Consider the following 21,928-nt stretch of genomic DNA (forward strand, 5'->3'; position numbering starts at 1 on the left):
ATGTATATTTTTTTGTGCATGTACCACGTACTCTCATCTACATGGATCCCCAAGAAAACGTAAAATTTGGCCATACATAAAAAGCCCCCATGAGTGAAGATTTAAGGTATTTCAGTCAGTGATGGGGCTCTGTAAGAAATATACTGCTCATTGGATTTCCCCTTTTGGTCATATAGTGAATTATATGCATATGTGTTACAACTATTGCAACACAAGTTTTCTTCATTGTGATGACCTCTTGCTCCATTACAAGGATCCTCATTCATAAAATAAAGTTTGTTTACACTGTTTACATTTTTGGCAGGGCTCCCAAAATGAGAGGTCTTTTTATTATGTAGGGAATTTAAATCCTGCTTGTTCTCAAAATTTTGTCCGCATTCAAAATTTGGGTGTATATAATTCTGTTGAGTAACATTATTATACATATTCGAATAATTTATATCAGGTTTATATTTATCAAGATTGTCATATTGTTGTCCTCTACCTACTAAAGTATTATTTAGTGGCATATAGTCAGTATTGTAAAAGTTAGAAGAAGCATTTTGTTCGTATTTTTTTCCATGTGGATCAGGGTTGGAAATATTGTAATTAATTTCTTCATATGCTCCTCCTCGTTTGTATTCACCCCCCTCAGCATTTTTCTTATTTGCCTGAATATCCTGAAATTCGTTAGCGTTCTTAGTGTTATTATTGATATTATTGATATTATTGTTATTAGCATAATTAGCGTAATTAGCGTAATTAGCGTAATTAGCGTTATTAGAGTTATTAGAGTTATTAGAGTTATTAGCATTATTAACATTATTAACCTCATTAACATAATTAACATTATTAACCTCATTAACATCATTAACATTATTAACCTCATTAACATTATTAACCTCATTAACATTATTAACCTCATTAACATTATTAACCTCATTAACATCATTAACATTATTAACATCATTAACATTATTAACATTATTAACCTCATGAACGTTGTACATATCATGTAAGGTGGAATTTTTATTTTGGCTAGCTAACCAATTTTGCGATATAGTATCCCCTATTTTGGATCTTTCTTCCATTGTTTGTTCCATTTTTTCTTCATAATTATAATTCAATATCTTTTTTATCCTATTTGAGTTAATCCATGGAAAGTTTGTTCTTCTTACTCCTTTAATTTCGTCTGGTATTATATCTCCATGAGGTGCCAACAAAATAGAAGAATCTTTGTGTATGCAATTTTTTTTTTTTAAAGAAATTTTTTGTTCACAAATAGCTAGAGGTGTTAATGTTCTGTCTAAATTATCCCTTGCTTGTTTAGGTAAATTTACTCTTTCTTTTTCAAAAGGACCATCAGGATTTGCGTATGGTGGATTTCGATTTTTCACAATTGGTAATTTATCACTTCTATCTGCATTTTCAGATACAGTTAAAAATCGATCATTTTCTAAATTTGATTTAATATGTGGAGCAGATTTCCCCATAATTTTTTTCCATGTATGATATGTTTTTTCTAAATCATATTCATCAATATTAATATTAACAGTTGCACTTCCACCTTTTCTGCCTACACATATACTCATTTTACCTTGCAGGTCTGGAACTAATTTTGTTTCAAAATATTTTTGTTGATTATCATAAGTCGAATAAGAAATAAGTGATTTTTTTGCTGGAAAAACTTCTAAAGTTTTATGATCTACGTGATTTAAAACATCCTTCATTTGTGAACTATCACTTTTTATATTTGATATTTTTTTTCTTGAATTTATATTTAATTCCATAATTCTGTTACACACAACTCCTGCATTTTTTACTTTGTTCATATAAAGTCCACAGTTCTGCATAACAAATTTTTTCCCATGTTTAGTTTCTACTCCTTCTTCTGGTATTTTTTCATTGTGTGTGTATTCTCTCTCGTTAAGCATTTTCTGAACGGTCAGGTGAATATTAATTTTGAGGGAGTATTTACTATACTTTGTGTTGTACTAAGGATGGTACAAAAAATGGGAGAAATTTACCGGTAAGAAAAAGTATAGGAGCGGCAAATTATAAAAAACAGGACAATATGGAATTGACAAAATGTGAAATATAAAAGCAGTAATATGAACAAAATATAGTAATTTGCAAATAAACAAGTGCACAAATGAGTACAGAGGTGAACAAACAGGCAGAGAAACGAACAAATGGGCAGAGAAACGAATAAACGGGCAGATAAACGAATAGAAGGTAAGAGAAACGAATAGAAGGTAAGAGAAACGAATAAATAAAAATAATTAAAAACACATGCTTAAAAAATGATACAATTAAAAAGAAGCCTTAACAACATTTAAGACAACTACGTCAGAGCAAAAATACAAAGCGCGCAGATAAAAAATATTTGAAAATTATAATTTATTCTACCATATATCGATAGTTATTTTTCTGTCTTTTTTTTTTTTTTTTCAATATTTCTTTTTTTTCTTATGTAAATAAGCCATATATGTGCATCATTGTTGCGTTAAATGTATGTATATATATATATATATATATACAAATACACGCACGCACGCGTATACATACGTGCAAATGTACCCCCGCGCATGAATACTCATTTTTTTCCATAAATTTTTCTATGCTCAATATTCGGTTTTATAAATAGGCTTGTACGAGCATAATGCTTACGCACTACACTTAAGCATGCTACATGTGTATTGTTATAGGTATTATATATGCATTATAAGCGCAGTACTAATTTTTTTTTTTTTTTTTTTCAAACGTAAAAAGAATATTTTTAAAGTTGAGACTTATGCTAAATTCTGCAACAGTTATAAATGTTCTATTTTATTTTTATTTTATTTTTTTTTTTTTTTCACCTATATATAATCGTTACTTTTACTTATTTATACATTTATTTATTTTATTTTTTTACTTATATTTCCCGTTGTTTTTTTTTTTTTTTTTCGTACACTAGTATACTAGAATTTTATCATTACTTTTCTTTTTAGCTAAATTTTATTTATCTTTTCACCTTCTGTAAAATGTAATTGGTGCTGCGTTGTACTTAAAAATTATCGAATTGGGGCACAAGACTTAAAATTATTTAAATGGTAGACGAGAAAGGGAAAAGAAAGTAAAGAAAGAAAAGAAAGAAAATTTTCCCTTTGAACAGGGTGCGCATGGTATGCATAACGTTACTTAACTGTTTTCTTTTTTCCTGCACACGTTAATATAAATAACGTTATCTATAAAATGGTTATGGCAATAGATAGGAAGAAAAAAAAAAAAAAAAAAAAAAATGAAGATAAAACGATGCAGAAATGACGAAGAAATAGCGAAGAAATGACGAAGAAATGGCGAAGAAATGAAGAAAATATACGAAACAAATAAATCCCTTTCACGGTAATTTTTCTTTTGTTATTTCAAAACCTTATATTACTATTCCTACTTACTATCGCACACACGTGTGCTTACACATGCCACCTTTTTTTAGGTTTGTATACATATATGTATAACATACATGTATGAGTATTAATGTTTATATGAAACATATGAAGTGCCAATGTAATGCCTATTAAACGTTTTAAATTATTCCAGAATTTTTGGAAAACAACTACAGTTGAATGAAAGTTAACCAGTATTCATTGCTTAACTGTTTCATTTTATTTTATTTTACTTTTTTTTTTTTTTTGTAAATATACAATATATATACATATAAGTACAATATATATACATATAAGTACAATATATATACATATATGCACAATATATATACATATAAGTACAATATATATACATATATGCACAATATATATACATATATGCACAATATATATACATATATGCACAATATATATACATATATGCACAATATATATACATATATGAACAATATATATACACAATAACACATACGTGCAATTTGTGTAACACAATTCAATGCTAAACAATGGTTCAGTGGCTTCCTTGATAAAAGAAAAATTTGGTTTAATAGTGCACTAAATTAAAACTTGTGCTATTTTTTTTCATTCTTAAATTGGACAGCAGGTTTCTCATAACAGTTCATAATGTCCAGTAGTATTTATTTTGTTCAATGTTAGAGGGGCTAGGAAAAGTGCGCATGTACACACATATATTTGTGTGTGTATGTAAGCATGCCCATATGTGTTTATGTAAACATGCCCATATGTATGCATGTAAGCATGTACACATGTGTTTATGTATCTGCGCGCATATGGGCACGTGCTCTGATTTTTTTCCTTTTTTTTCATTCTTCTAGCTCTTATCTTTTTTATTTTCTCCTCTATACGAAAAATATAATTTTTACACTAACAAAGTAACGAAGAGGAAAATAAAAGTACAATACGAAAAAAAAAAAAAAAAAAAAGAAAAAGATAACACACTTGTTTATCTGTATATATGCAAGCTAAAAAATAGACTTGTTCTCAATGAAGACTTTTTATATTTTTGTGTAAAATTAGTACATAGTTCAAAGAAACATATATTTATTAATTTTTAGTTTAATTTTTTTTTCAACCTTATTTTTTCAATATTCTGGGCTCACAAAAAGGGGAGAAAAAAAAAAAAAAAAAAAAAAAGAATAAAAGATGATAAGAGAGGAATAAAAGAAAATAAGAAGGGAATATAAGAAAATAAGAAGGGAATATAAGAAAATAAGAAGGGAATATAAGAAAATAAGAAGGGAATATAAGAAAATAAGAAGGGAATATAAGAAAATAAGAAGGGAATAAAAGAAGCGAAGAAACGAAAAAAGAAATTATATAAAAATTAAGCAAGCATATGTTTGTGCTGTATAATGTAATATAACAAAAAAAATAAAAATTATGTAAACCTTGATCTCCGTTAGTGCAAAGAAAAGAAATGACCTATGATTGAATTCGTTTTGGTCGCGATAAAATGGGGAAAAAATGAAAGGAAGAAAGTATGCAAGAAAAAAAAAAAAAAAAAAAATTGTGCTAGTACGTGTAAATATTTCCCTGGTTAATGAATATATTTATGCATAAACACACATTTTTTTTAAAACTGCTTAGCTGGGTATGCAATACCCTGAATAGCATTCGTTGGATGTTTCGTATTTGAATTTACTTTTTCAGATAAAAAATTAAGATAAAACAAATGGCCTATAAGTGATCATCTTTCTGATTTTTGCTCCGTACATTTTTCTTTTAGTCCCATGTTTTTTTCTTTTAGTTCCGCGCTTTTTTCTTTTTGTTCGATACTTTTTACTTTTGGTTACATACCTTTTTGTTTTTTTGTTTCTTTTTGAAATTTTTTTTTTAAAATGAAGTTTAGCAAAAAGTTATATGAAAGAGCCCACCCAAAATATAGGGAACATTACATTGCGTATAAGGAGTTGAAAAAACTGATAAAATTAATAACAGGTATACATTTATTTGTTTGAACTCATCCAGTTCTTGTATTACTACTGATCATACACTTCATATCACATAACACACACCACGTGCCATACATTGCACATGCTTGTGATACTCGTACATAATATATGTGTGATCAGAACGTTTTACCAATTTCACAATTTGAGGATTACACAGAAATGAGAAGCGCTAAATAGCATTGTATTTTTAAAGGGGAGAAGTGAAAAATGAACGAACTGCGGCATAACTAGATTGGAGTTTTCATCTCTGTTTAGAAATTCCTTTTCTGTGTGTGTTTGCTTTCGTTGTGTTTTTCCCCGCCGTTAATTTTCCTTTCAATTTGCTCTTTATTTTTCTATTTCTTTTTTCCCAGTCATTTCCTCCAATATTTCTATTTTCCCAGTTATTTCCTCCAATATTTCTATTTTCCCAGTTATTTCCTCCAATATTTCTATTTTCCCAGTTATTTCCTCCAATATTTCTATTTTCCCAGTTATTTCCTCCAATATTTCTATTTTCCCAGTTATTTCCTCCAATTTGTTTATTTTGTTTCCTTTTTTCCCAGGTAAGGATACGTCGACATACACGATCAAGGAAGTCACAACAAATTTCGGAAGCATAAGAGCACTGAGCGGAACCGAGTACAAATCAACGGAATCTCGGTTCCAAGATATTCTAAATGCTGAGCTAGACAAAATTAACACATTCACTTTGAATATTATTAAGGACTGGTTTAAGGAGTGTACAGAAATTAAAAATTTTGTAGAAACAAAAAAGGAGGAGTTGTCGTTGTTGGATATTGAGAATGTACAAAACAAACTTATTGAGTTAGGAAATACTTTAATATTTCTTGAAAATTACAAAAATATAAATTTTATCGGATTTCGTAAAATTACGAAAAAGTTTGATAAGCATAGTGATAAGAATGTTAGCTCGTTCTTTTACATAAGCGTTGTAATAAAAAGCTTTTTTATGAATTATGATGTGAACTTTTTGGTCTGTATTTTGTCCATATGCTACAAATATTACAGGATTGCGGTAAGTACAGCTGGAAATTTGGATAGAAAAGCGAGCAGCGCTGATAGAAAAGTGCTAAGTGCAGATGGGAGTAATAAAAGCAATAATGAAGTCAAACATAAAGACAAATCCTTAGGAGGACATACGCATTCGGGTACAAACGAAATGGGAGAAGGTGTACACGTGAGGATAAGTGAGAATGATATGGATCCTATATGCCGCCGTAGTTCCTTTAAAAATGGAGAAGCACATATTGAGGGGGAAACTCCTATCGAGGAGGAAGCACTTATTGAAGTGGACAACAACAACACAAAGATTAAAAACATAAAGTACATTGTGAAGCTACAACACTTAACATCGGTAAAAGTCGAAATTGCTAAAAAGTTTACCATTAAGTATTATGATCTCGAAGAAGATAAATTTTTTCCAAGTGTTAAAAATTTTATAGAAATAATATACTCGACTAAGATACGAAATTATCTTGTTACTATTTATTTTGATGATCATACATTAAGCACATATCATAATTTTGTTAATCGAAACATATCAGATGTTCATCAAAAGCACATTAGAATACGCTCTTACAATTATGTGAACTATTTAGATGCAGAAAAAGAAGCAAAAAAAACAGTTCTTCAAAAATTTAATATATATGAACCCAGTCATGATAGATGTGAAAAGTACGTATTCTTAAAAGATGTACCCTCTGATAATTTAGAAGTAGAGTGTGTAAAGGATTTGCTAAACAAATATAGAGAAGAAGATGCAAATCATTATTACGCAGAAGCAGAGGGAAAGAAAAAGAATAGTACCAATACAGATAGACCCATGACGAATGGAAAGAAGGAGGAAGAGGGTGGAGAGGAAAAAAAAAAAAAAAATATAACGAAAAGAAAGGAAAAAATTTCCATTGATCCAATTAAAATGGATGAGACTATCGAAGGGTACACATACTATACGAACGATGAACAAAATGGCATTACATATTTCATCAGTGAAATAGAAAAAAAAAAATTTAGAAGCATTGTAAAAAGTAAGCTAAATAGATTATATTTTGGGGATGAACACCTTACAGGATATATTGACGAGAATATATGTTACTGGGCTCACAATGATAAAAAAGGTATTCATAAAAATAGTGAAAGTGATGATGATTTGATGGAAAAAGAGGATACAGTGGGAATAGAAGATCATTCTAGTGGCGTGGAGGAATTGAATGAACAAGCAGCATTATATACTATACCTAGTAAAGATCAAGTGTATGAAGAAAATAGAAGAAGCATAAATAAAAATAACATCATTGCAAGTCGAAAAGAAAATAAAAAGTATTCCTACTTTGATTATGCCGTTATTGACATTAGTACAAAGGAACATATGAATAGAGATTTTATTTATCAGTTAAATAACTTAAGTGTATTAAGAGAAATATGGGGTTACTCCTCTTTTCTTCAAGGGGTTTCTCTACTCTTCCCTGGTAGTACATCCACATTTCCCCATTGGAGGATTTATACATATACTGATTTTATGAAATCTGACAGCTTTGATAATAAAACAGGGAAGAAGCAAAAAGACGAAAAAGGGAAGAAAAGAAAGAAGAAAAAAGAAAAAGGAGGAGAAAAAGAAGGAGGAGAAAAAGAAGGAGGAGAAAAAGAAGGAGAAGAAAAAGAAGGAGAAGAAAAGGAAGGAGAAAACCTCATGGGCAGAGAAGATAATAATGATGACGACCATGAGGATGATGACGATACCGATAACAAACACAATAACGGTGGTAATGTCCCAAACGACAGTGATATCAGTCTAAGTGGTAACATCAACAATTACGCAGAACAAATGAAACAGAAGAGTTACAAAGTTAAAGATGAACAAAGAAAAAGTATTACATACACAGGAGCTTCTGCGCGGATTGCGCATGAAAGTGAGGTATTCTTCAGGAATGAAATAGAAAAAAATAGGCCTTCTGTCCATCATGCAGATTTTCATCTTAACTGTGTTAATGAGAGTGACGGTAACTACATTGGTAGGGGGTACAACCTTCCAAATTGTGGTAGTAACAGCAATAGGGGAAATTCTAACAATCTTAAAAATAATGATGGAAAACGGAATAGTTACTGTAGCCGTGACAGATACGAGCAACGCTATTCAAATACACCAAGAAATTTTACCATGACTAAGGGGCCCATGGAAAAGGAAAACAATTTGTATGAACCACTTCTAGACTCAATGGATGATGATTTAAATTTTGTGAAAATAAAATCTTCATCCGGGAGAATCATTTCTTTTTTTAAAAGTCTATTTTTAAAAAAAAAAGATAAAACTTTTGAAATGAAAAAACCCAAAAATTCAGTTGTTCGAGTGGAACCCAAAACCTTTTTTGCCAATGAAAGAACATTACTACAATGGCTAAATACTAGTGTACTATTATCTACTATTTCTATTACTCTTCTTAATTTTTCAAACTCCTATGGATTTGTTTCTGGAATTATTATGGCACCTGTAGCAATTTTTTTTATTCTTTATTCTTTTCACATCTATTTAAAAAGGGCAGAGGCATTAATCCATAAAGAACCCATTAATTACACAGACAAAGTTGGACCTGGTGTTTTAGTCATTACTCTAACGTTTGCGCTCTCAACAGTTGTCCTTTTAAATATTTACAGTCGATTGAAGGATGAAGTGTAAAATGTTTTTTAGGTATTCATAAGCGCGCAAGTTTATCCACGTATGTATATATATATATATATATATATGTGTGTAAATATATACATATGTGTAAATATATATATATATGTGTAAATATATACATATGTGTAAATATATACATATGTGTAAATATATATATATATGTGTGTAAATATATACACATGTGTAAATATATATATATATATGTGTGTAAATATATACATATGTGTAAATATATATATATATGTGTGTAAATATATACATATGTGTAAATATATATATATATATGTGTGTAAATATATACATATGTGTAAATATATGCACATACTGTTTTGAAATCTTTTTACAATATTTTAAGTTATGGGAGGATGTCACCCATTTGTTGGAAGTGTAAAAATAAATAAATAAAAGCAGAGAAAGACAGAAGTTGCAAAGTACGTCCATAGGTAGAAAGAAAAAAGTTATGTTAGCCACCTATGCTGGTTGTGCCAAAGAAGAATTCTAAAAATGTATCTTCAACACAAGAAGGGAAAATCTTTAATACTGCAAACACATGTATATTGTGTACAACTGCTAAATAAAGAGGTGGCGTTAACATGATACTTACTGTTGTTAATATTGAGTTATATTTTTAAGTGAAAAAAAAAAAAAAAAAAAAAAAAAATGAAAAGCTTACAAATGGTAGCTTCATATTATCAATTGTGCACTTGCAATTGACACATGTGTACGTAGATGAGTTTGTTTACTTTTTGTAAACTTGTCTATTTTATTAATAACAATTTTAAAAAGTTAAAACGTATTAAAAAAGAAAAATAAAATAAATAAATAAATAAAGCGGCAAAAGAGCTACGGAAAGGTGATAAAATGTCGACAAAATGGAGAGGAAACGGAACATGACCGTTAATACTTTTTTTTTTTTTTTTCCTCGCTTTCAATAGTTGGGCATAACCAGTAATTGTCTGGAGCTATATTGTCACTCCTGTGCAGTTCAGTAAACATACCTCGAGCTTTACAGTTTTTATCGCTTATGGATGATCCATCTTTTGGCACAATGCCCTGAAAAAAAAATATACACATATGTGTATATATATATATATATATATATATGCACTTATGCACATATACACGTACTTACAGATGACACATATTACTTTACACCTAGCGGTTAATATCATACATTTCACAGTGTTTTGTTAATATGTATATGTGCATGTTTACGTGCATGTTTATGTGAATATTTTTTTTATTTTTTTTTATAATAAAAATCTCAAGCGTGTTATTTTTAAGCTGTTTATTGCATGTCCGTATCACTATAATTATTATTATTATTATTATTATTTATTTTTTTTTTTTTTTTCTTGTATGATTACTGGATAACAGCTGCAAGTCCATGCGCCCGAGCACACACGCAAACACATATATATATATATATATATATATATATATATATATATATATATATATGTGTATACATATCTGTACAACGATTAACTTCTCACATTTTTATGTTACCATTTTAGTATGAACGAACGAATCCCTTCTATTTTTTCTGGCATCTTGTTTTTTATAAGTTGCATATGCATCAAACTCTGAAAAGTTCTGAACGATAATATTGGAACATCCAGGTTTTCTCTCAACCATAATTTCTGTTCGTCCACTAGATTTATCAGTTACAGCATATTTCGTAGAAAAATATTTGTCTATTTCACTATCATCAACATGCCTAGCTAAGCATTTTTTAGGTGTCAATACATATCCCTTATCAGAGAAAAAACACTTTGAACTATTTAACTCATTTTCTTTTACATTATTTTGTATAATATCTTTTAAAATGCCATCATGACTGTGTATGTCATTTTTAATTCGTCTGTTTCGTATATCTATGTCATTTTTAATAGCAGACTGGAGTCCAGCATAATTCATATTTTTGGGGGGATATATACAATCATGTCCAAGCAAATTTTCATCTTTAATATTTTTTTTTTTTTTTTTTTCTTCACTTGGGCAATTATGTAAAATTTCATAAATGTTATTAGCACACGAAAAAGTAGATCCACTATACACAGACCTTTTTCTTATATCCAAATTTCTCAAACAGTCCAGACGTTCAGAACTTAATCCAGCATAGTTAGAATATTCCATTTAGCAAAAAAACAAAAAAAAATAAAAATAAAAAAAAAAAAAAATAGCAATTTTTAGTATAGCTAGCCAAAAAGTTTAACGGAACAATGAAAAAAAAAAAAAAAAAAAAAAGCAATTTTTAGTATAGCTAGTCAAATAGTTTTGCAGAAGAATGGGGAAAAAAAAAAAAATAATAAAAAATAATAATAAATGAGCCAAGGAATAAAAGAAAAAAAGAACAAAAAAATAGAAGAACAAAAGACAGGAAAATACGCACACATATTTACATATACAGTAAACGTGAAATATGGGAAAGGTGGAAAAAAGCTAAATTCAGAATAACTTAAAAACAAAAGGCAAATAAAGTGTTAGGTTTATGAAAAAACGGGAAAATAATTATACACCTAATTCATATACGTACATACCTATACGAATGATACACACACACACGTACATAAGTACATATACACAATGTACACAAAGGTGTATGTGGGAAAATTTGAACGTAAAATGTATTAAAAAGACATGGAGTTTTTGTTGTAACTATAAATTTAAAATAAAAAGTGTATACTTACAATAATTATTTATTTGTATGCCACAAAATATGCATGAAATGGTATACAAAAAAAATAAAATTTTTTTGTATGTTGTATATTATATTTGTGACTCCTTACAAAAATATACAATTAAAGTTTTAAAAACAAAAGGAAATTCAAGAAATATTAAAAAGGAAATATATAAAAAAATAAAAATATATAAAAAAATAAAAATATATAAAAAAATAAAAATATATTATATATATATATATATAGGCTTAATGAGTAAGTCATAAGATATATAGTAACCTGAACTGTTAAGAATTTTATATTACTTTATAAGATTTCATAACTCTTAGCTTTATTTTATTTTAATTTATTTAATTTAATTTTATATAATTTTATCTTTTTTACTTCTATCTTTTTTTATATAATTTTATCTTTTTTTATATAATTTTATCTTTTTTTATATAATTTTATCTTTTTTTAATTTTATTTTATCTTTCTTTAATTTTATTTTATCTTTCTTTATTTAATTTTATCTTTCTTTATATAATTTTATCTTTCTTTTAATTTTATATTTTTTATATAATTTTATTTTGAAAACCAGATCATTCAGCAAGTAGGATGTTCGCGTTGCCGTTGTTTTATTTTCCCATTTTGCCTACTTTGGTCCTTAGCATTTTTGCTTACACACCTGAAGGTTCTATGTTGTATTAATCATTTTTTTTTTTTTTTTTTTGCTTAATTATTTGTTTTATTTTTTGCTTAATTTTTTGCTTAATTATTTGCTTAATTATTTGCTTAATTATTTGCTTAATTTTTTGCTTAATTATTTGCTTAATTTTTTGCTTAATTTTTTGCTTAATTCTTTTGCTTAATTCTTTGCTTAATTCTTTGCTTAATTCTTTGCTTAATTTATTTTTGCTTAATTTTTTGCTTAATTTTTTGCTTAATTATTTGCTTAATTATTTGCTTAATTATTTGCTTAATTATTTGCTTAATTATTTGTTTAATTTATTCTTTAATTTATTTAAAAAAAATTTCCCCTTTATTTCTTCTATTGCATGTAGGTGCATATATATATTCTTTTTTTTAATGTAATGGGGGAAAAAAAAAAAAAATGGGCATATATTTCTATACTTAGAAATTTGTACAAATGTGCTTACATTTACATGTTGTAAAAAAAGCAAGTCTACAACCTCTTATATTATTTTTTTAAAATGAAAACAATTTTTTACAACTGCAAATTATCTCATTTCCCTCTTATGTAATAACATAAAAATAATTTAAGGTATGAACAAATAATGAAAAGGGGAAAAGCTAAACATATTTTATAAAAGTTTAAAATCCTTTCTCCCCCCATTTTTTAAAGAAAAATGCTAAAAATGTATTGTTTGTGCTGAGGTATATACGTTTATTTTATGTTTCATCTTTTTCCTTTTATACTATCTCGCTTATAAATTTAATTGATGTAGGAAGGAAATACATGCATTTTAATTCATTATCAGAAAAAAAAGGAAAAATATTTATGATATATACACATATATACATATAAGTAAATTATATGTATATTATGTGTGTGAATGAAACAAACACTACAATAATTCTGTTCCTGTCTTTCTAGATATGGTTAGAAAAGGTTTAAAGGATGATTTCTTTTTTTTTTTTTTTATGTAAATACAGTTCACTCATATGTAATTATTTAAAATAATTTAAATTTGAAAATATCTTTTTTATTTTTATTTTTATTTTTTTTTTTTTTTGAAAAGGAGGGGGGGGGGAGGTTTTTAAAAGATGACAAAATGTGCTGTTTCGTATGAAACATTTCTAAAGAGAAGTCTCACGCGAAATGTTTTGCATGAAATTTCTTTTTCAACACTTAAAAATTGGAAGGCAATGGTCAGTACACATGTATATATACACACATATACATATAATGTGTACGGGGTTTATGCTGTAACAATGGAATAACATCACAACGTTTCGCATATAAAATTATTATTGGTATGACAGCACATATCAGCAGCAATATTCATAGCCTTAAAAGCTATATCTTTGGCTGATAAATTTTCGACGTCATATAATGCTCTTGCAGCTGCTATGGCATAAGGTCCACCTGACCCAGTACCCAATACATTTCCTGATGGTTCTAAAACATCACCATTTCCCGTTACTTCTAATAGGACATCTTTATCCGCTACTATTAACACCGCCTCTAAATGTCGAAGGTATCTGTCTGTACGCCATAATTTAGCTAATTCGACGCAGCTCCTCAGCAGTTGATCTGTATCGGGGTATACAGGTAAAAAGGAGACACATATGTATGAGCATGGACATCTATACATACACATATGTGTAAGTAGACACACCCATACATACATACATACATACATATATTAGTCGGTGCACATATACATGCAAAACATGTACACATCCATATGTATAAGTAGGTGCATCTATACATTCACGCATATATGCACTATGTAAATTCAGTGAAATATATAATAAATGGCTTGTTTTTCATTCATTTTAAAAAAAAAAAAAAAATTTACTTGGGTATTCATCAATTTTTGTCTCAAACTTATCTAACAAGGTAAAGCAGTCTGCTGTGGCCCCAGCAAAACCCATTAAAATGTTGTCCTTTAAACGCCTTATTTTTTTTGCATTCCCTTTAACTATCTGAAGCATAAAGGAATATTAAAATGAATATTACAGTTTATATATATAAAAAAGGACAGACTAAAAAAAAAAGACGTAATAAAAGTAAGTGGAACAAAACAATTTCACATGCCTTGAACAAATGAATATCATATGGGCGCGTGCATACATACATATATACATGCATACGTACATACATACATATATACATGCATACGTACATACATACATATATACATGCATACGTACATACATACATATATACATGCATATATACATGCATATACACAAACATATATACATACATATATATATTATTTATTTCTTATTTTCACTACTAGTTACACGCCACTTATTATATACTACTTAAAGCGAATAAACGTTTCATGTCAAGGGATTAAAAATATAATAAAGGAAAAAGAAATATTTATGAACACGTTATATGTGTAAAAATAGCAAATTTAACAACGTACAAAAGAATACACAAAAGTGTTATATAAATCTGACTACTTATAATAAGTAGTGCACTACTTTGAAGAAATAAAAAAAAAAAAAAAAAAAAAATATATACAAGAAATTGGGAAAAGCATAACTCGTTAAGAATCGTGCATATAACAACACAACACACATCTAACGAAGTATAATACTATTCCTATTTCTCATTAGAAAAGGATACGAACCATTGTCCCTTGAGAAACCATGCCGTCACCAATTAAACACTGAAAAGGGTAAAAGTAAATTAATTAATGTGTATTAATAATACCTTAGCATTTCTTCCATTTTATGCAATGAACATATATATATATATATATATATATAGGTAGTACAGTTTGGGAGGAACAAGCACAACTTCTAGTAGTGATACATAAATTTTTGTACTTTTGCGTAGATACACATACATATATATATATATATAATATATATATATTTTTATCTTTCGTTTTTTCCCTCTTTTTTTTCTTAATTTGTACCACTTCATTATTTTTGCGTACGCATAATATCGTAGTTCCGTGACGAGGAATTATTAGCTTCCCACTGTCGGAAAAATAGCTCCTCTAAAAAAAAAAGAAAAAAGAATACCTATGATTTACTGCTTTATACAAAATGGAAAGAAACAGTTCTAATGAAAAAAGGTCCACCAAACAGATATGCGTAGGTGTGCATATACATATATACATATGCATATATATATATATATATATATATATATATATATATTCGTATGTTCATACTAGTACAGTTTTGGCTACTGGTCTTTGTGTTCTAATTATATTTGATAAGCATCTGGTAAACATTTTCTTTTTTATTTTTCATAAGGTTTATAAAAATGAAAAAAACTTTATGACTTCAAATAAAATTAGAGATATGTTTTAGTCGAATGCGTTTTGTTTTCAAAAAGAAAAAAAAAAAAAAAAAATTCACGAAAATGATGAAGGGTTTGCAACATTTATTTGTAGAAAAAGATGTATGTTTATAATATCCTTTATGAATATACATATATACATATATACATATATATATATATATATATATATATGCATATATATGTGTATATATTTGTACTTATAGATGAAAATTATTCGAGCAATTTTTGCATAAACAGAAAAAAATAGAAAAAAGTTAAGCGTGAACAAAATAAATTATATAGTGATAAAATTAGCAATACATGAATGAATTCTTTTAAATATACTTAAAAAAGAAAAAAGAAAAAAGAAAAAAAAGAGAAATAGTAAAAGAAAAAGGTAAAACTCTTACGAATTTTAATCATGTACATTTATATATATATATATATATATATATATGCGCTTCTTTTATAAAAAAGTTCATAATTATAAATCGGATGAGAAAAAGAAAAGAGCTTAATTACAGAATTGCACTCAAAATGGCTATACATAGAACACCACATTTTGTTAATTCTTAAATTCAGCTTTTTTTTTTTTTTTTTTTTTTTTTGATATTCATTTCGAGTAGCACTTGTATATATATATATAATACAAATGCGTATGCATATTAATGTGCCAATATAGAAGCTTGATAAACTGAGAAAGGGCATTTTATTTTTCATCATTTTCGGGAAAGAACATACGAGGACGTTTACGTACATATATTCCCATAAATACACAAACGCAAAATGTTCCCATGTGTATCTGCTAAATGTGCACACATATTCGTGCAGCCCTTTTGCCTGTACTGTGCATGTTTTACAAAAATTAGGCAATCAAATTTGATGCCCTGCAAACATAGTTGCCATGTTAATTAAGATATTTTCATCTTGATTTAAAAAAGGAATACAAGGTGTTTGAGAAATATTATGATTCACCTCTTTCATAATATTTATTTTTATGTCATCCTCATATTCAACAAGCAAATTTGGAAAGTCTATTAAATACGAAGAACATATAAATGTTGGTATATAAAAATTAGCTATATTCTCACCATATTTCAAATTTTTTATAGCATAACAATTATATATATCCCATAATTTTATTCCATCTTTAGCTAAAGATATCATTATTTGTTTTTTATCGTTAACATAGCATTTGATAACATCATTTTTATGACCTATAAATACTGTACAATTTTTTAAATTCAAGCGCAATTCATTCGAACTATCCTTTTTTAAAATGGTTTTTTGGTCAAAATTTGAAGAAGGATCCCTTGGAGGAGCATCATTTGTAGAAATATCCTCTTCTTTTTTATTCTCTTCTTTTTCTTCCTCCTTTGCTTCCTCCTTTTTTTCTTCCTTCTTTCTTCCCTTTTTTATTTGTACATAATCGCTATATTCAGTAAGCCGCATATCACATTTGTTTCGTACATTGCTGCAATTGTTCTCCTTATGTTCCCCATAATTGCCGATCTTAGCAAATGGTATACGATATATTTTATTTCCTTTACATAAATATATGTGTGTATTGAATGGGTCATTTGTACATACGTATGTGCAATTTTCTGTGTTCGTTTTTAAAACATGCATAGCTTCTTTTGATTTTAACCCCCAAATAGTTATCTCTCCATTACTTGTTAAAGATATTAAAGTGTAATAGGTATCGTAACAATTTGGACTTACAGAAATAATTTGTTTTATACTTGAATTTATATTGTGTTGATAAAACAGCATCGGTTTTATTTTATTTTTTTTTCTAAACAAGTCAGGTAAATTATACACATGTATAATATTGTCATCACTATATGTATATATAACATTTACTGTTTGATCAATTAATATATCTTTAATAATACCAAAATGTGCTTGAAATGAATTTATTAATAATCCTGTAATAGCTGACCATATGTACACATTTCCTGTTTTGTCACCTCCAAAAATTATTTTTTCATTTTTTGTTAATTTAAGTACATTTAAATGCACACGTACATATCTCGTACAAATTGAACTATTTTTTGTAGATAACTTATATAAGGATATAATTTTCTTGTTTGCATTTAAAATAAGAAAATTTCCGTTTTTAAGCATACATATTTTCTTTTCGTCATCTTTTATAGATTTCTCCTCAAATCTGTTTTCACACCTTTCGTTATCTAAGTTAACGAGAAGTATTTCGTTATTCTCATAAACAAGCAATATTTTATTATGTTCCATTTTGTGCTCTGCTTGTTTTCTGTTTGCTTATTTCCTTCTCTTAAATTATTGTTAAGCAATCCCAATCACGTAATTTTATTTTTCGCCCTACTTTTTTTTGCTATAATATTTTTCTATTTCTTCTATTTTTTTTTTTTTTTACCACAAATTCCGTTGTACCAAGTAAGGCACTATTTGCATATTTTTGCTTTTTGCTAGTATTTACAGAAGTATAACTATATGCATGTATACGTATATGCAAATGTATATATATACATATATACATACACGTGCATACTTGTTAGCTCCCTTTATATGAGAAAAAACAATTTTGCTGAAGTAGAAACTAAATTCTACTCTACCGTTTCAAAGAAAAACAAAACTGGATCTGTCGCAATGTACAAAAAAAGGGACAAAACAAAAAAAATCTTAATTTTTAGTAGTGCTGAATATTAAAAATGAACTAGCATGTATGTACGTATGTATGTACGTATGTATGTACGTATGTATGTACGTATGTATGTATGTACGTATGTATACATATATCCAATAACGCCTCACTCAAATACTTTGAAATTCCTTCTTTTATTTTAAGTTTTTAAAACCTTACTATACATTTAGATCTCACTTTTTTTATTTATCTATATGGCGACAGTCAATTATTAGATAGGTATTTTATTAAAATTTGAAAAAAAAATTATATATATTTTTTTTTTTTTTTTTTATTTTTTTACATAAAGGATAATTATAAATAAAATACTATTGCACTATAGAGTCAATCTGATTTTTATTTATAGAAAAAAAAAAAAAAAAAAAAAAAAAAAAGTTTCTTTTCCTTAAGCTTAAAAAAAAATAATAATTGAAAATTGTTAAAATTTAACCTTTTTCAAATTTAAAAACGCGCATAATTTAAATTTAAAATATCCAGCCATTTCCCCTCCCCATTTTATGACCAATTGTATAATAGCTTTTTTTGAATTAAAAAAGTAAACAGCAAAAATGCTAGTTCACTGTATAGGAACGTATTCACATCATACTTGAAAGTATAGAGTATTGCTATAAGTAGATTTGCTAACAGCATTTGTCATATCGTACTGTTGGGGGGCATATTTTTATGTATACATATATATATATATATATATACATATATGCTTGCATTTATGTGTGAAAGTTTTAGTATGAATAGCAGTTAATGGAGTAAAATTGATGTTCTCTCCGTTACAGTAGAATACCTATGTGATAAACAGCAACGCAGTATTATAAAGCTGTAGTACACATATATTGTTTACAATAACAAAGAAATGGAATGATGTGACCCTGGAAAAATATACAGCATGAACATATATATAAATACATATTATCCTGCACGAAAAAATGATAGTTTTAATTTGCTTTTTCATGGCGCATATATAAACTTTCTATTTATTTTTAATTGAAAATACCGTAAATTAATCCTACACACAAGTGATATCCATTTGAGATAACTTTTGAAAAAGAATTAAACTAGATTAGTAATTTAAATATATACTTTGGAAACTAGAACTTTTTTTTTCCCCTTTTTTTTCTATTTTTTCCCTTTGCTTTTCCCATTTTTTTTTCATCTTTTTTTTTTTTTTTTTTTTTTTTTTATTAAAAAAAATAATGAATAGTACACGACTGCGTCACATTGAAAATGCATTAAACAATTTTAATTTTATATCTCCTTTGGACATTTATATGCGTTTATATTTTAAAAGCAACAACATAAAGAACAAAGATAAACCATATATTTCAGAACATGTTTACAATATAATAAAGAACAATACTCTCTTAGCTTATTTATCCTCCCCCATTTCGCTATATACTAATATAATTAAAACGTACTTTTCATCGGACAGGTAAAATTGCAAAATGAAAGAAAAAAAAAAAAAGAAAAAAAAAAAAAAAGCTAACTAGCTAATCAACCAGAATTTATTACCATTTTTTTTTTTTTTTTTTTTTTTTATATTATCCTCCCCCTCCCCTATGTCGCATAGATGGAAATACGAAATGAACAACGAAAAAATACCTGCACATGTAAGGTACTCTTTCCCAAAAGAATTATATGACCAGTTAATAAATTGTTATGGTGAAAAGAGAAGTATTACTTTGATGTCTATTTTAAATGAAAAGGCACCAGTTTTTTTAAGAGTGAACAGTAACAAAATATCAAGAAATGAGTTGTATAAAACTTTAATAAGTAGAGGAATATCAGTTGAAAAATGTGTGAATTCCCCACATGGACTGTTATTAACAAAAAACGAAATACTGAAAAATATTCATGAATATAAAAAAGGGTATTTTGAAATTCAAGATGAAGCAAGCCAAATAGTTAGTTCGAAAATACCAGTACAACCTGGTGATAAAGTACTTGATTATTGTGCAGGATCAGGTGGAAAAACATTAGCTTTTTCCATTTTTATGGAAAATACAGGTAAAATATATTTACATGATATACGAGATAAGATGTTATCACAAGCAAAAATTCGCCTAAGAAGAGCTGGAATTCAGAATTATATTCTTTTAAATTCTAATCATATTTTATTAAAAAAATTATTTGGTTATATGGATGTAGTAATTGTTGATGTGCCCTGTACAGGTACAGGTGCCTTAAGAAGAAACCCAGAAATGAAATATAAATTTACAAATGATAAATTATATAAATATGTAGATTTACAAAGACAGATTTTTGAAAAAGCATTGCTTTATCTTAAAAAAAATGGGAAAATTGTATATATTACATGTAGTATATTAGATGCTGAGAATGTTCATCAAGCTAAATATTTTTGTCAAAAGCATAATTTATATTTATCTGAGCCACCATTTCATTCCTTACCTCAATCAAAATCAATGGATGGCTTCTTTATGGCAGTTTTTGAAAGAAAGGAATGATACACCACAGTGTTGTAACTTCACTATTCACTCATTATTCATTCGCTACTCATTCGTTACTTATTATTCATTCATTATTTACTCATTATTCATTCATTACTTACTCATTATTCCCTTTTTATTTTGCTTTATTCTCGCACGTATACATTGGACATACCCATGTGTGCACAATTCACATGTGTACATACATATATATATTATGGATATATATATATATATATGTATGCCAAATAACGTACAAGTGAATAAAATGTATTAATTCTTTTTCTTCCTTTTTTTTTGTAAATTTAAAAAAAGGTGCAATGCATGTAACATTGTGCTAATCTTTTGTTGCGATTTTTATTAACATCATATGTAATTACCTTCTTCCCCTTAACATGCATTGAAATATATGCATAAATACATATGTATGTATACCTATATATATATTTCCATTTCTCCCCCCCTTCATTTCCACATTTTTTTTTTTTTTTTTTTAATTGAATGTTCAAAATATAAAATATTTTCCTTCGCAAATATGAAAAGGTACGAAAAAGGAATACGTTAATTCCCTATCAAAAAAATTATTTTGTCGAGGACTGTTACTTGTACCTGTACACAATACAATAAATAATTAAATATTACTGAAATTTAAAGTTTGGTTTGTCCATTTTTTGAAAAAAAAAAAAAAAAAAATTGTATATATATATATATATATATATATATATACGATTTCATTTTCTTTGTTGTTTATACCTAATTATTTTGAATTATCGTAAAACACGTTTTTGCTTCGCTTATTTATGTTCTGCTACAGCTTTCACCAATCTATTTTCTTCTTTCAGTATAACCTCATCGTTACTATTAAATATTTGTAATATTGGCTAGTAAAGGATGTGTTCGGATATATATTAAATATTACTTTATTCTTTTTATTTCAAATTAAATTGTTTAAAAAAAAAAAAAAAAAAAATTTATTTATAGTTTGAGGGATCCATATCCCATTAATATAATTAGTTTTTTTTTTTTTTTTTTCTTTAAATGTAAAATTAATTTGAAGTCAAAAACTGTGGTGCTTTAGTTTACTT

At 27.3% G+C, this 21,928-nt stretch overlaps 6 protein-coding genes across 6 annotated transcripts; 2 read left to right on the forward strand and 4 right to left on the reverse strand.

Moving 5' to 3' along the window:
* Positions 1 to 101: 101 nt before the first annotated feature.
* On the reverse strand, positions 102 to 1,913 carry TLAP1 (thioredoxin-like associated protein 1, putative; the record flags this gene model as incomplete). The annotated part of the gene is made up of 1 exon (XM_029008226.1): positions 102 to 1,913. One exon carries the CDS (start codon positions 1,911 to 1,913, stop codon positions 102 to 104), a length of 1,812 nt encoding a protein of 603 aa, XP_028864537.1.
* A 3,353-nt stretch (positions 1,914 to 5,266) lies between these two features.
* PmUG01_14064500 (vacuolar transporter chaperone, putative) lies at positions 5,267 to 9,056 on the forward strand (the record flags this gene model as incomplete). Its single annotated transcript, XM_029008227.1, has 2 exons — positions 5,267 to 5,366; positions 5,926 to 9,056. The coding sequence occupies 2 exons, from the start codon at positions 5,267 to 5,269 to the stop codon at positions 9,054 to 9,056; spliced, it is 3,231 nt and encodes a 1,076-aa protein (XP_028864538.1).
* A 900-nt stretch (positions 9,057 to 9,956) lies between these two features.
* Positions 9,957 to 11,198, reverse strand: SPM2 (subpellicular microtubule protein 2, putative; the record flags this gene model as incomplete). Its single annotated transcript, XM_029008228.1, has 2 exons — positions 9,957 to 10,112; positions 10,569 to 11,198. The coding sequence occupies 2 exons, from the start codon at positions 11,196 to 11,198 to the stop codon at positions 9,957 to 9,959; spliced, it is 786 nt and encodes a 261-aa protein (XP_028864539.1).
* Positions 11,199 to 13,689: 2,491 nt separating this feature from the next.
* ClpQ (ATP-dependent protease subunit ClpQ, putative) lies at positions 13,690 to 15,669 on the reverse strand (the record flags this gene model as incomplete). The annotated part of the gene is made up of 5 exons (XM_029008229.1): positions 13,690 to 14,000; positions 14,269 to 14,395; positions 15,055 to 15,093; positions 15,346 to 15,429; positions 15,607 to 15,669. The coding sequence occupies 5 exons, from the start codon at positions 15,667 to 15,669 to the stop codon at positions 13,690 to 13,692; spliced, it is 624 nt and encodes a 207-aa protein (XP_028864540.1).
* A 923-nt stretch (positions 15,670 to 16,592) lies between these two features.
* On the reverse strand, positions 16,593 to 17,972 carry PmUG01_14064800 (WD repeat-containing protein, putative; the record flags this gene model as incomplete). The annotated part of the gene is made up of 1 exon (XM_029008230.1): positions 16,593 to 17,972. One exon carries the CDS (start codon positions 17,970 to 17,972, stop codon positions 16,593 to 16,595), a length of 1,380 nt encoding a protein of 459 aa, XP_028864541.1.
* A 1,620-nt stretch (positions 17,973 to 19,592) lies between these two features.
* PmUG01_14064900 (sun-family protein, putative) lies at positions 19,593 to 20,861 on the forward strand (the record flags this gene model as incomplete). Its single annotated transcript, XM_029008231.1, has 2 exons — positions 19,593 to 19,828; positions 19,967 to 20,861. The coding sequence occupies 2 exons, from the start codon at positions 19,593 to 19,595 to the stop codon at positions 20,859 to 20,861; spliced, it is 1,131 nt and encodes a 376-aa protein (XP_028864542.1).
* Positions 20,862 to 21,928: the final 1,067 nt, after the last annotated feature.

The sequence above is a fragment of the Plasmodium malariae genome, assembly GCF_900090045.1.
Source record: "Plasmodium malariae genome assembly, chromosome: 14".
Lineage (NCBI taxonomy): Eukaryota > Apicomplexa > Aconoidasida > Haemosporida > Plasmodiidae > Plasmodium > Plasmodium malariae.